General features: G+C 55.0%; 1 protein-coding gene across 1 annotated transcript; it reads left to right on the top strand.

The window, feature by feature from the left end:
* The first annotated feature begins 2,262 nt into the window (after nucleotides 1-2,262).
* On the top strand, nucleotides 2,263-13,664 carry PYGM (glycogen phosphorylase, muscle associated). The gene is made up of 20 exons (XM_019737889.2): nucleotides 2,263-2,592; nucleotides 3,677-3,778; nucleotides 3,873-3,951; nucleotides 4,042-4,145; nucleotides 4,501-4,632; nucleotides 6,307-6,418; nucleotides 6,508-6,590; nucleotides 6,988-7,131; nucleotides 7,478-7,570; nucleotides 7,801-7,947; nucleotides 8,081-8,244; nucleotides 8,527-8,641; nucleotides 9,154-9,255; nucleotides 9,586-9,733; nucleotides 10,042-10,100; nucleotides 10,229-10,370; nucleotides 10,809-11,016; nucleotides 12,732-12,866; nucleotides 13,073-13,139; nucleotides 13,256-13,664. The coding sequence occupies exons 1-20, from the start codon at nucleotides 2,350-2,352 to the stop codon at nucleotides 13,403-13,405; spliced, it is 2,529 nt and encodes an 842-aa protein (XP_019593448.1). The 5' UTR covers nucleotides 2,263-2,349; the 3' UTR covers nucleotides 13,406-13,664.
* The last annotated feature ends 456 nt before the right edge of the window (nucleotides 13,665-14,120 follow it).

Here is a 14,120-nt window from a genome sequence, read left to right as displayed (position 1 = left end):
TTTCAGCCTGCTAGGCTGGGGCATGCAGAAGACAAAAGCCTGGAAACTGAGTTGGGGAACACTGACACGACAAAGGCAGTTCAACAAGTTCAAAGTACATCTGTTTCCCAGTAGAAACAGGACATGTCCCAGTTCAGCAAGTGCCTTTAGTATAGAGGAAGAGTGAGCACTAAATGGATAGGAAGACGGCCCTTAGGGCCAACCACTGGAAAAGGATTGCGGGGGGCGGGGGGGGGGGCAGGATAAAAACAGGGGAGCAGGTCCTTCCTTAGTGGCAGGGAAAAAGTCTTAGGGCCCTGTCAGTGCAAAGAAGGTGTAGCTAAAGTGTTGCCACAGTTGGGGTGTGACGTGACAACATCCCTAAATGGTGAACCTTGTCAAGGGATAACTAACGGCCAAGGAGCCTCCTGAGCTCTGCTCCGAGCAGCCAGCCTTCCACAGAAACTCAGGCCAGGCGGCCGGGACCAGGGTGGGGAGTGGGGTGAAGCTGTGCAGAGGCACAGCTTGGGGGCGCTGAGGATGGAAGCTGTGAAGAGACAAGTGCCGCCAAACGTTTTTGGAAATCTAGAAGACTTAAAAGAAATTGGAAATCGAGAAAAATGAAAAGATCTTCCGCATTCCCACTACATCTGTGTAGGCACAGTTTGGTTTTTTCTTCCTGTCCTTTGCCTCCACTTGGAAGCCTGGGACCTGCTCAGTGATGCTGCCTGGGACGGGCAGAGCAGGGCCTGGGAATCGGAAGGCCTGGGTAGGACTTGCAGCTTGGCCCCCACACTGAGCTGTAATCCCCAGGCGGGGTCTGCTGTGGCTTGGAAAGTCCTCGGGAACAGCTTGGCCTTCTCAACCAGGCTCTCAATAGCATCCTGCAGTTGTTCAGGCCTCTGACTGGCTTCCTTGGCCCTCAGACCAGTACAGCCAGTTCTTCCCCTCCGCCGGCCCAGTGCCCTGGGAGGCCCAGGCAGCCTTTGAAATAACACAAGGCCCTGGGCTCATTTGCTCAGAGAAGAAAGTAGGGGTTGGCCTCCACAAGATTAGGAGGCAGCAGCTGGGGGAGAAGGATTTATATTATTGAGAGTATACATTTGATGGAGCCCAAAGCTCAGAAAAGTATAGCAACCAGCCTAAGGTCACACAGTAAATTGGTGCTGGGGCCAGTCCATGAGCAGTGAGTTGGGGGCCACGAAAGCCTCCAAAGGAAGGGCCTAGAGCTGCCAGGCTATAAAGATGAATGGTGTAAAGTTCCTGGGGTGCAGGGGCTCCCATTTTACAGGTGATGTCATAGCGGTGAACCTGACCCACCAAGTCCCTGTCCAGTGGGTGGCCCCAGGTGGAGGAGTGAGTGGGAGAAGGTCTCCAGTCACCTGGCAGCTGCATCACAGGAAGACCTAGTACCATTGGCCAATATTATGGGTGGGGATGCTTCAGTTTCTGCGGCCCCTGTGGGCCCACAGGACTACAGTTCCCAGGGGCACCTGCTCCAGGCTGTCGGCCCCTAGCCAAAGTTGGCTTGCAATCTGACCATCCCTCTCGAAAGGTCACTTCAGAGCTCCTTGAGGGACAGCAACAGGGGGAGCTCAGAGCAACTCGGCTTTGGTAGGGGGTGGGGTGGGGGCACTTGCCCTGCCTCAGGTGACATATCCCATACCACCCTCTGGGACTCAGGGTCCTGGTCCCCCTTCTCTCAGATGCCCAGTGTCCTCTGCTACTTGTACCTCTTCTGTTTGGGGCACACTGACTCTCAACTCCCAGCCCTTCAGCCTACGGGGGGGTCCTGTCCCGTCTTGCCACAACATGTGGCCTCCCCACCAGAGTCCAGCTAATGACAGCGCCCCAGTGTAGGGCCACTATGGAAGCTTGACCAGAGGTCACCTATCTTGTGATTCGCAGTCTCTGGGCAAATGTCTAAAGCAACCAAGCTGCTCTGATGAAGGCTGGGCCTCCTGACATCTGCCCCATTTACACCTCCTAAAGCCAACTCTCCTCCTGCTGCATCTGTCTCTGATCCTGCAGAAGGCAGGGACGGGACAGAAAACAGAAGACCCCACTGTGTGAGTCCTGGAGGAAATGGGTCAGCACAGGGCTGTGAATGAGCCAGGCTGGGCTTGGCCAGGCCCTGTATGGAGCTCGGCCTGTTCTCCCCAGCCCTCTCCCCTCTCCTCCTCTCACCCCTAAAATAGCTCTCAGCTGTTAGGCCAAGACCCTCCCACGGAGGGGGGAGGCGGAGCATGCTGCCCGGAGCCCGGCTTTAAATCACCAGGCGCCTGGGGATCTTCACTCCCTAGCTGGAGGCACTGCTCAGGCCGTCTGTCCACCCAGCCACCAGTGAGTCCGGCCCGCCCTCCCGCAGCCATGTCTCGGCCCCTGTCAGACCAGGAGAAGAGGAAGCAAATCAGCGTGCGTGGCCTGGCCGGCGTGGAGAATGTGACCGACCTGAAGAAGAACTTCAACCGGCACCTACATTTTACACTTGTAAAGGACCGCAATGTGGCCACCCCGCGAGACTACTACTTTGCACTGGCCCACACTGTTCGTGACCACCTCGTTGGCCGCTGGATCCGCACGCAACAGTACTACTATGAGAAGGACCCCAAGGTGCTGCTTGGGACGCCTGGGCGAGGGGCCCTGGCAGGGAGCTGGGAGTTCTTGACCAAGTGGCGGCCCCTTCCCAGGGTCAGGGTTTTCTGCAGCAAAATAAAGGGTCACTCCAGGTTTCTGAGGTTGGGGAATCCAGGGGTGCTAGGTGCAATGGGTGCAGGGGCAACCCAGGGGGAAGAAACCGGGGAGAGAAGCAGATGGGGGGTGCTCAGGTCAGAAGGGCTGGTTGCAGAGGCCCAGCGCCCACTCAGAGTGGAGGGGCTGCTGGTGGGCAGGAAGACTTGTGGCCTGGGTTAGACTAGAAGTGGAAGAACGCGTCACTGAACATGTGTGTGGTGTGTCTGGGCAGCGGGTAGTGCTCCACTGGGGCAGTGGGATCAAGTGTCTTTTGGGGTCATCAGTAAAGGTCAGCAATCTGACACTCCGGGGCAGGGATGGGGGAGGGGCAGATGGGTGGGGCAGGGAGGGGACCCAGAAAACCAGGAGACCAGGCCCCATCCACATCCTGGATCCTGGCGCCTCTCCGTCCCCTTCTTGGGGCTGAGGCTTGAGGGCCAAGGGGAACCAGGCACTACAAAGATGGGAGGTGGCTGACTCTCACTGTGAGTCATTGCATGACCTTGAGCAAATGACTTTTTCTCTGAGTTTGGCCTTCCCCTTTCAGGGAGTCCTTGGAGGTACTTATCTATGTCCTGACTCCCTGCTGGGCTGTTGGGAGGCTTGTATGCGATGGGAAGGGTTCCCACTTTGCCCAAGCACCTCAATGCCTGATGTAGATATGGCTAGCCCCGTTTTCCAGATAAGGAAACAGGCTCAGAGAGGAAAAGTGATTTGTCCAAAGTCAGAGGAAATGCTGGGACCAGAACCTTACCTGTTGGTCCCAAAGCCTGGGATGGAGAGAAAGAAAATGGAGACAGAGCTGGGATGCTGGTGACAGAGCTGGGATGCTAGTGACAGAGCTGGGATGCTGGATAACTTGGAGTAGGGCAGAAGGTGTGAGAGGTGTAGGCCCAGCTGGGCCCAGCTGAGTGCCGGTTGGCAGCACTCATGCCCTCCCTCTGGCCATCTGTCTCTCTGGCAGAGGATCTACTACCTGTCTCTGGAGTTCTACATGGGCCGTACGCTGCAGAACACCATGGTGAACCTGGCCTTGGAGAATGCCTGTGATGAGGCTGTCTACCAGGTGTGAGGAAGGTGGCGGTGGGGCAAACCTTAGGGATTGGGGATTCGCCGGCTGGCCCTTGACCCTGACTGCTGCCATCCTCTGGCCCCTCTAGCTGGGCCTGGACATGGAGGAGCTGGAGGAAATCGAGGAAGACGCGGGCCTGGGCAATGGGGGACTGGGCCGGCTGGCAGGTAAGTAGGCAGGGTGGCAGGGAACAGGGTGGGCAGAATCGGGTTCTTTTGTGCTGGGTCCCTGACACCCACCTCCATGCCCACCCCTAGCCTGCTTTCTGGACTCCATGGCAACACTGGGCCTGGCTGCCTATGGCTACGGGATCCGCTATGAGTTTGGAATTTTTAACCAGAAGATCTGCGGGGGCTGGCAGGTGAGCAGCCTTGGGCCCTGATTTTGTGGGGACCCTCATTTGCTCTTCCATCTCTGGATAGACCCAGAACCAGCTCCAGCCTTGTTGAAAAGCATCCTTGCCCCTTCCCGCTGGCCCCCAAACCAGCTGGTCACTCCTGGGACAGGTGGTTCATACCTGTGGAACCTCTTGAACTCCCATACACATATGTTCCACTGGATATCCCACCAGACCAGGGGCCCACCCCAGAGCCTTTAATTTACACCCTGTATAGGACACACCAGGGGCACTGCTCCTGTCCTCCCTGCCACCCATGCTGGTGTGAGTCTGGGTCTAATGCTTCCTTCCTTTCTTCCCTGACCTACCTTGGGATCAGATGGAGGAGGCTGATGACTGGCTTCGCTATGGCAACGCCTGGGAGAAGGCCCGACCCGAGTTCACGTTGCCTGTGCACTTCTACGGCCGAGTGGAGCACACCAGCGAGGGGCCTAAGTGGGTGGATACACAGGTGAAGACAAAGCCAGGGAATGCCAGGAGGACCCAGCCAGGGGGGAGGGGAGGAGGAGGCATCTAGATGAAACAGGGAGATAAGGGAAAGACCCTGGAGGCTACTGGACCCAATGCTATTTTACAATTGAGGACACTAAGGCTCAGAGAGGTTAAGTGACTTACTTGAGGTCACACAGCGGGAGCCAGGAGACAGGATCAGAAGGGAGCCAGGCCAAGTGCAGAGACTGGGAGGAGGAGAGAGACTGCCCTGCTCCACCAGTTTTCCCTCCCTTGACCTGGCTCCTCTTCACCCCACAACTCATCAAAGAATAATCATAGTGACTTGACTTCCCCACACATCTGAGCTGGAGGCTTGACAGGAAGCAAAGCAACAGGCCAGAAAGGGGAGAGGGGAGCAAACCAAAGCCTTGAGGGGAGGATTGACTTGTTCAAGGTCACATAGCAAGTTTGACTGAGCCCTAAAGCCAGTCTAGGTGTCCGAATCCCAGCTCAGTCAGTCTTCTTGCTGTGGCTGCAGGCCGTCAGCCTCCAGATGGCTGCACAGAAACCTCTAGGCTTTCAGAACTGGGCATTTGTTCTGCTGTCATCCACACTAAGGTCCAACAGAGACTCTGGCTGCCCGCCTAGCTGTCGGCTCTTGGGCCAGACCCTCCCCTCTCTGAGCTGCAGCTTCCACTTGGCTCCAACTGGGGCTACTTAGTGTTGGGGAGGGAGGAGTGGCTATGCCCCCGGCCCAATGGTAGCAAGAAGTTATTGGCAGCAATCATTGATGTTTGCTAATTGTGGGAGGTGGGGCCAGCAGTAGTCACTGCTAATTAGCCCTGTGGTCAACCAGGCATAAGCCCCTTGGATGGACTTGACCTCTGTGACCCCTCTACCCAGGCCCTGGGATCCCCCAGCCCTTTTATGAGTTCAGAGTGTTCTCAAGGTTGTGCTCAGGCCAGGCAGGCCACTCACCCATCACTGCAGAGTACTCCTCCTGTAATCCTCACGACAGCCCAGTAAGTGGGGGGCGGGCTGGAGGTATGGGAGACACTGGAGGTGTCCTCTTTTTTTTTTTTTTTTAGTTATAGTCAACATTCAGTATTATTTCATATTAGTTTGAGGTGTACAGCATAGTGGTTAGACATTTATATAATTTATGCAGTGATCCCCCCATTAGTCTAGTACCCACTTGGCACTATACATATTTGTTGCAACATTATTGACTATATTCCCTATGCTGTACATTATATCCAAGTGACTATTTTGTAATTACCAATTTGTATTTCTCAATCCCTTCACCTTTTCACTGAGCCCCCCAACCCCCTCCTATCTAGTAACCATTAGTTTGTTCTCTGTATCTATGATTCTGTTTCTATTTTGTTTGTTCTTTAGATTCCACATACAAGTGAGATCATACGGTATCTGTCTTTCTCTGCCTGACTTATTTCACTTAGCATAATACCCTCTAAGTCCATCCATGTTGTCACAATGGGGGTGTCTTCTCTGCATGGATGAGGTCCAAGAGAGGCTGAGGGGTTTGCTTGTGGTCGCTCAGAACTGGGACTAGACCCTGGGGTTGGGAGTTGGTGGAGTGCAGGGACAAAGCCTGGAGTTCCAGCTCTCGGGGCCCCACAACTCAGGCACCGCAGATGTCCAGCTCCTTACACCATACCCGCTGCCCCTGCAGGTGGTTCTGGCCCTGCCTTACGACACTCCCGTGCCTGGTTACCGCAACAACTTCGTCAACACCATGCGCCTGTGGTCTGCCAAGGCCCCCAATGACTTCAACCTCAAGGACTGTGAGTTCAGCCGCCAGTAGTTAGCAGCCCCACCCACTCCAAGCCATGCTCAGGCCAAGCCTGACCCTGTCCCCACTTTTGTCCCTCAGTCAATGTTGGTGGCTACATCCAGGCTGTGCTAGATCGCAACCTGGCGGAGAACATCTCTCGTGTCCTGTACCCCAACGACAACGTATGTCATCCCCGGGGCTTGGGGTAGGAAGCCTGTGTGCATGGGAGAAGGCAGGAGAGGGGAGGGACATTCTCTGGTGCCCTAGTCACACCCAGGGCATATTGCTGTCCCCTGTGTGTCCTGTTAGTCCCCCTTGTTAAGTAGGAGGATGCCTGAGTCCTGGGGCAGCAGGTTAGGATGGGGACTTTGGAGAAGCTGTTCCCTGGTGATGCCCACGATACTCCTGGTCTGTGTGCCCGTCTCCTGACACTATCCCAATCACTACTTCTTGGTGGGAGATGGGGGCAGCTGAGGACCTGAGGGGCTTGGGGTGGTTGGAGTCTCTCCTGGCCACACCCACAGTCGTGTTAGACCACGCCCACCACCTTGACTCCGCCCTACCTTACATTGTCCCCAGTTCTTTGAGGGGAAGGAGCTTCGGCTGAAGCAAGAGTACTTTGTAGTGGCTGCTACCCTCCAGGACATCATCCGCCGCTTCAAGTCCTCCAAGTTTGGCTGCCGGGACCCTGTGCGCACCAGCTTCGATGCTTTCCCAGATAAGGTACCAGGCCTCAGGGAGGCCGCCCTCTCTGCCTGCTGTGATATGGGCCACACTTTCCTTTCCAGCCTCAGCCTGCCCGCACATTTTATAGACGGGGAAGTGGAGGCTGACCGCGGGGTGTGTGTGTGAGGGTGACCTGCTCCGGATCCTCAATCAACAGCAACAAAACCTGGGCTTCCCTCTTCCGATTGCCCCACAGCTGGCCCATAAGAGCCTCCATCACCAGCTCAGCCCTACAACCATGCCAGGCCCTTGGAGGGGACTCTGAAGGAGCAAAGGACAGTAACCACAGCCTTGGTTTGGAGCCCAGACTGATTCTCTGCCTGCCCCCTCCCCCCCACAACAGGTGGCCATCCAGCTCAATGACACGCACCCCTCCTTGGCCATCCCCGAGCTGATGAGGATTCTGGTTGACCTGGAGCGGCTGGATTGGGACAAGGTGGGCTCCAGGACCCCTCTACCCCGCCTGACTCGCTCCGCCTCAGGGTTCCCTTCCCAGTCTGGGGAGTGGAAAGATGTGAGTGGACGCCCCACTTAGCAGACAGAGGCCAGAGGGCGCGTCTCCTAGGACTTGGCACCGCAAAGGCAGGGCCTGGCTCCTGGCTGCTCAGTGTGTGTGGAGAGCTATAGGGCTTAGGCCCGGGGTCCTGACCCCTTTCCCTCTGCCAGGCATGGGACGTGACGGTGAAGACCTGTGCCTACACCAACCACACGGTGCTGCCGGAGGCCCTGGAGCGCTGGCCTGTGCACCTCTTGGAGACGCTGCTGCCGCGGCACCTCCAGATCATCTATGAGATCAACCAGCGCTTCCTTAACGTGAGCGGAGGCGGCATGGGCAGCGTGGGGCCTGAGACGCTAGTGCGGACGGCTCTGGGCAGAGCTCTGTGGGTGTGGGGCTGGGGACCCGGTTCCTGCGTCCTTGTCCTAGCTCTGGGCTCTCCCGGCACAGCGGGTGGCAGCCGCGTTCCCAGGGGACATAGACCGGCTGCGGCGCATGTCCCTTGTGGAGGAGGGCGCTGTGAAGCGCATCAACATGGCCCACCTATGCATCGCCGGGTCGCACGCTGTCAATGGCGTCGCTCGCATCCACTCTGAGATCCTCAAGAAGACCATGTGAGACCCCCGCCCCTCCCGCTGGGCCCCGCCCACTCCAAACCTCTGTCACATGTAGGCCCGTCCCCTCACTGCTCCGCACCACTGACCACTTCCTCGGTGGCATCACTTTAACAAGCACCGGAGCCTTGATGTCCAGTCCAGTCCCCAGATGACACCCGTTACACCAGCATCACCCCTCACCCCCAGGCCCCTTTCATCAAGAAACCAAGATAGGGACCCCCAGAAAGAGGCCTTCATCCTACAGGGGTGAGTGGTGACCCCCAAAACTCTATCCTGCAGCTTCAAGGACTTCTACGAGCTGGAGCCTCATAAGTTCCAGAATAAGACCAACGGCATTACACCTCGGCGCTGGCTGGTTATGTGTAACCCTGGGCTGGCAGAGGTCATTGCTGAGGTAAGAGGTCACTGTCTGGCCAGTAGGGGTCAACATGGGTCACTGCAGGGATCCGCTGGGTATGGTTGTGTAGCTGGTTCACTGTAGGGTGCCCAGTGAGGGCTGAAATCCTTGCTATACTTTGTTCTCCAAGCCTTGCATGCAGGAGGAAGGGAACCATTTTTCTATTTGCATGAGGATGTCCTATGAGCTAATGGAGGCTCTGCCTCGGAAGGTCAACCTGGTGGAGTTCACAGTCTAATGGAGGATGTCATCAATAGGTCACATCTAAAGTGAGACTGGCAGGGGACAGAGATTGGGAGCAGGGCTCGAGGTCATTGCCTGTATGAGGAAAAGGCCAGGAAGAAGGTCTCCCGGGGTCAGTTCAAGGTCGGGAGGGGAGGAAGATGGACATTTACAGAGCTGGAGAAGGAGGAGCTGTCTGCAGTGAACAGGGTTTGACTGACTTGGAAAGGGACTCCTCTGTGAAGGAGGACAGAGAGGGACATGGGCCTGAGAGCTTCTTCCCACAGCGCATCGGGGAAGACTACATCTCAGACCTGGACCAGCTGCGCAAATTGCTCTCCTATGTAGATGACGAAACCTTTATTCGAGATGTGGCCAAAGTGAAGCAGGTGAGGCGCACCCTAACCTGGGACCCCTGTGCCAGGCCTGGAGCAGAGAGGCCTGGAAGGCCTGACGTCCGGGTCAGCAATGGCCGATAGAGCTCATCTCTCCTGCAACTTCAGTCCACTGGTAGAAGTTGTGTGGAGTCCATGGTGGGAAAGCATCAGACCTCACTGGAAGGGTGCTGACATTGATTAGCAATGTCTGCCCTGATGCTGGAGTGGATGAATACGGCATGTGAGCCCTCTATACTCTACCTTCCTGGGAAAGAAAGAAGACTGTAGGATTTCCTGAGGCTGAGGCCTATTGGTGAGCTCTCCCCTCTCCCCTGCCTTTAGGAAAACAAATTGAAGTTCTCTGCGTATCTAGAGAAGGAATACAAAGTGCGTATCAATCCCAACTCACTATTCGACGTCCAGGTGAAGCGGATTCATGAGTACAAACGCCAGCTCCTCAACTGCCTCCATATCATCACCCTGTACAACCGTGAGTGGCAGGGACTCCCCTCTGTCTCCTGGTTCTTCCCACTGTGTACCTCGCAGCATACTGCATGCCTCCTGGTCAACACCTCCTTTGTCCTCAGGACAACTCTTGGGACATGGAATTATCCCCGTTTCACAGATAGGCAAACTGAGGCTCAGAGATGGGGAATGGACAGATCTGAGGTCACATAGCAAGTGATTACCCAAGTCAGACCTATTGTCTCCCCTCCTGGACCCTGGCTGGATGGTACGGTCAGGAGCTACTGCCCGGAGAGAAAACCCAGCTCACTTCATCCTTCTCTTTCTCCACAGGCATCAAGAAGGAACCCAATAAGTTTGTCGTGCCTCGGACTGTGATGATTGGGGGGAAGGTGAGAAGCTGGGCTACAGACCATTGCTCTGGTCCTTTGATATCTAGGTTGAGGTCAGCCGTGGCTGGGTTGCAGGATGAGAGTAGGGGGCTGGACCATGGAGCTGACTGCAGACTATGCCCCCATAGGCTGCCCCTGGGTACCACATGGCCAAGATGATCATCAAACTCATCACGTCCATTGGGGATGTGGTCAACCATGACCCGGTGGTGGGAGACCGACTCCGCGTGATCTTCCTGGAGAACTACCGAGTCTCGCTGGCTGAGAAAGGTGCGGTGCTGCCAGTGGGGACAGTAGAGAGGCTCTGATTAGTTCAGTGCCCGAAAGAGGTATTAGTCACCTCTTCCTGGGGTACTTGCACTTTAAAGAAGAATCTTGAGAGGGCGATGCTTAAGCCACCAGGATGCCCTTGGAATGGTGGAGTTTCTGGCTGGATGGGTGAAATTACAGAAGAGATGGGCCTTGTTGGTGTCCGTCAAATCACACAATGGAGCAGAGTCGGGGGAGTCTACGTTAGACCCCAGCTGTTCAAGAATCAGCAAGAGGTGGGGGTGGGGTGAGGGAGAGACTCATTTGGTGAAGACTGGAGGGTTGGGGTGGAGGGGACTCTGAATCTAGCTATGCCTTGGGCCAGCCTAACTCCAGCGTCCCCTGCTTGGGTGGGACTCTTCCCAGCGCTAAACTTGTCCCCCTGCTGCCACCCCATAGTGATCCCGGCCGCTGACCTCTCTGAGCAGATCTCCACTGCGGGCACTGAGGCCTCAGGCACTGGCAACATGAAGTTTATGCTCAATGGAGCTTTGACTATTGGCACCATGGACGGGGCCAACGTGGAGATGGCAGAAGAGGCAGGAGAGGAGAACTTCTTTATCTTTGGCATGCGGGTGGACGACGTGGACAGGCTTGACCAGAGAGGGTATGGGGGTGAAGGGCTCCAAAGTTCAGTCCGTGGGCAGGACACACCAAAGTGTGGTCGCTGGAGGGTAGGCCTTAGAGCAAGAGGCGTGCCTAGGAAGGCTGGTCCAGGCGATACAAGGCCATAGTTATGCCATTGGGATTCTGGAAAACTCTTGAGGAATAAGGTTAATAAAATGGGAAAAGAAAGAAGTAACACAGAACTGAGGGAAGAGGAAGAGAATATTATATCAATCCTAAGAGATAATATTATTTCTGGAATTGGAAGTAAAATTAAATTCTTAGCTCCCTGGCAGCCATGGCAAAAATTCTGGCACTATGAGGAGACATTTTTCTGGCACTCTATTCTTAAACATTTATTTTAAATCATGATTTCTCTTATCATAAAAGCAATAATGCTCATTAATTGGAAAATACAAAACCACAGAGAATAAAATAACTGTCATCCATAATTTCATTATCGAGACTAAAAGGGACAATTCTCTTTTTCTACATATGTTTACATATATATGTACATGTGGATAGTTTTTAGAAGTTGGGAGTAATATGTGTACAATTTTGAATCCTGATCTCTTATTTAACATTGGAGAGGCATTTTTCATGTCATTAGTCTTCAAAAATATTTCAAATGTTTGTATAGTGTTCTACCCTATGGACATCCTATAACTTATTTAACCAGCTCCATATGGTTAGACATTGAGGTTGATTTCTCCTATTAGCATAAATATTACTGTAATGATCAACTTTTACATCTCTGTCCACATCTCTTGTTATTTCCTTAAGATAATTATTAGAAGGGACTATTTCTGAGACAAAAAGTATGAGTTCTTAAGGCTCTTGATCCATATTGCCAAATTGCTTTCCTGGAAGTTGGTACTAGTTTACACCCCCACCAACAGTTTATGAGAATTGGCAGTAATTATTGAAAGACTTTGTCCTGTGCAGCTTGACTAAAAGTTCAGACTTGGTCTTTTGGACAGGAGGGAAATGGCAAATGTTTTGCGCAAGGTCTAACATGTTCAGCACTAAGCTCCAGAAGAACAATTTTGGCTGCAGGATGGAGACTGGACTAGAGGGGACAAAGTGCAGGTGGGAGACCAGTGTGTGGGGGGTGACACCATAATGCTGCAGCAGGCCAGTGCCGGGGATAGGGAATAAGGACATTGTTGAGGAAGTAGCTTTGGTTTCTGGTTGGAAGAGGGGAGGGAAGGAAAGAGATGAGACTGGCCTTGGGGGCAGTTTTGAACCCTGGTGGCTGAGGGATGGATTGTGCTGCCTTAGAAAGTGGAACACTGGAGGAAAGCTTGTGCCAAACATAGCCACAAGCCCAGTCTGAGTTTAAGGACATTCCTGAGTATACACCTGTTGGCTCCTCCTGGAGCCCGAAGGCGAGGCCAGGATTGAACTTCGGATAGTGGAAGAGAAAGCCACTCACGGAGGAAACACACTAGTTAGGAGACAGTGGCGTGTGGGAGGGCGAGCACTTGGTTTGGGCCTTGGCTTTGACACTTCTTATCTGCCCTCTCCAGGCCTCAATTTCCTCATCCATATAATGGGGATAAAAGGCCGAGCAGAGAAGGGAGAGAGCCTCCAGGGAAGGAACTCCTATGGCAGCTGTGGGGAGGGCTGACCATACGGCTTGGGACTTCCAGGACTTTTTCTGGAGGAGGAGCCAGGACTCCCTTTCCGGACGCTGACCACAGCTCTTCCCTGCAGGTACAACGCGCAGGAGTACTATGACCGAATTCCCGAGCTTCGGCAGATCATCGAGCAGCTGAGCAGTGGCTTCTTTTCCCCTAAACAGCCCGACCTGTTCAAGGACATTGTGCACATGCTCATGCACCATGACCGGTGAGCTGGCTGACCAGGGATGGTGCAGGTGGGGCTGCTGGGCTGAACAGGGCTTGGCACAGTGGGGCGGCTGGAAAGGGGTCGTGGGCAGTTGGGACTGGCTCCCTTGAAGCAGCATCACTCTCCAGGCCCCCAGAAGTCCACTGGGAAAGGATGGGCTCGGCCCTTCCCCTGATGGAGCTTCCTGCCTTTCCATTCCCCTCCAGGTTTAAAGTCTTTGCAGATTATGAAGACTATATTAAATGCCAGGAGAAAGTCAGTGCCCTGTACAAGGTAAAGGGTCCTGGGCCGGCGGGGGCTGGCAGGGCTTTGGTGGCCCTGGCTGGGATGAGGCAGAAGGTGGGGATCCCACTGGCAGAGTGAACCCAGAGCTCCCTTTTGGTCTGTAGAACCCAAGAGAGTGGACGCGGATGGTGATCAGGAACATAGCCACCTCCGGCAAGTTCTCCAGTGACCGCACCATTGCCCAGTATGCCCGGGAGATCTGGGGCGTAGAGCCCTCCCGCCAACGTCTGCCAGCCCCTGATGAGATGATGTGAGCCTCCAGACCAGACAGCAAAACAGCCCGAGTCTGTTTGCAATCCCTTAGCCCCGGTTCCTCATCCAGAGAGTGGGGTACTGGAGTTAGATCTTTAAGCCTCTTCCTGAAACCCTCATTTCCCCCCCAGCCTTGAGGTCCCAGTGTCCAGAGTGACTGAGGACACCGCTCCCATCCTGTCCTCGGGCTCCCTGTCCCCTCCTACTTATGGGTCTGATCAACTGCTCCCCTCGCCAATAAATTGATTCTCCTTGGTAGCACCCTTAACGCCTCTTTCTGTTGGGAAATATTTTTAGCTCTGGGCCAGCACAACAGCAGCTGCCTTAGCCCCACCCGCAGCAGGTGCGTCCCCTCGGTAGTAGGGAGCGGCCCGTGGGGGCGGGGCCCTGGACTCTCAGCCCCCTTCCCAGCGTCACCCTCCACGCCTCTCTTCCCAGTGCTGTGTCCATACTAGGTCAGCGGCCTGCCAGGCTGGCCGGGGGCGGGGCATCCGCCTGGGTGGGTCCCACAGGAGCTGGGAGCCGGGACTTGGACAGAGGCCTCCGGGACTACCGAAGATCCACTGTCGGGGGCGGGATCAGGAGGGGGCGGGCCCTGTGGATGGTTGGCGCCTTCTTGACTCCGCCCCTAGCCCCTCCCCACTGCGGCGTTTAGGGGTCTCTAAGCAGGTGGCTCTGCCTCTTCCGAAGTCTGGGGAGTGTTAGGGCCGAGGACAT

This window comes from Rhinolophus sinicus, linkage group LG06, assembly GCF_036562045.2.
Source record: "Rhinolophus sinicus isolate RSC01 linkage group LG06, ASM3656204v1, whole genome shotgun sequence".
Classification (NCBI taxonomy): domain Eukaryota; kingdom Metazoa; phylum Chordata; class Mammalia; order Chiroptera; family Rhinolophidae; genus Rhinolophus; species Rhinolophus sinicus.
This window is presented reverse-complemented; position numbering and strand designations above follow the sequence as displayed.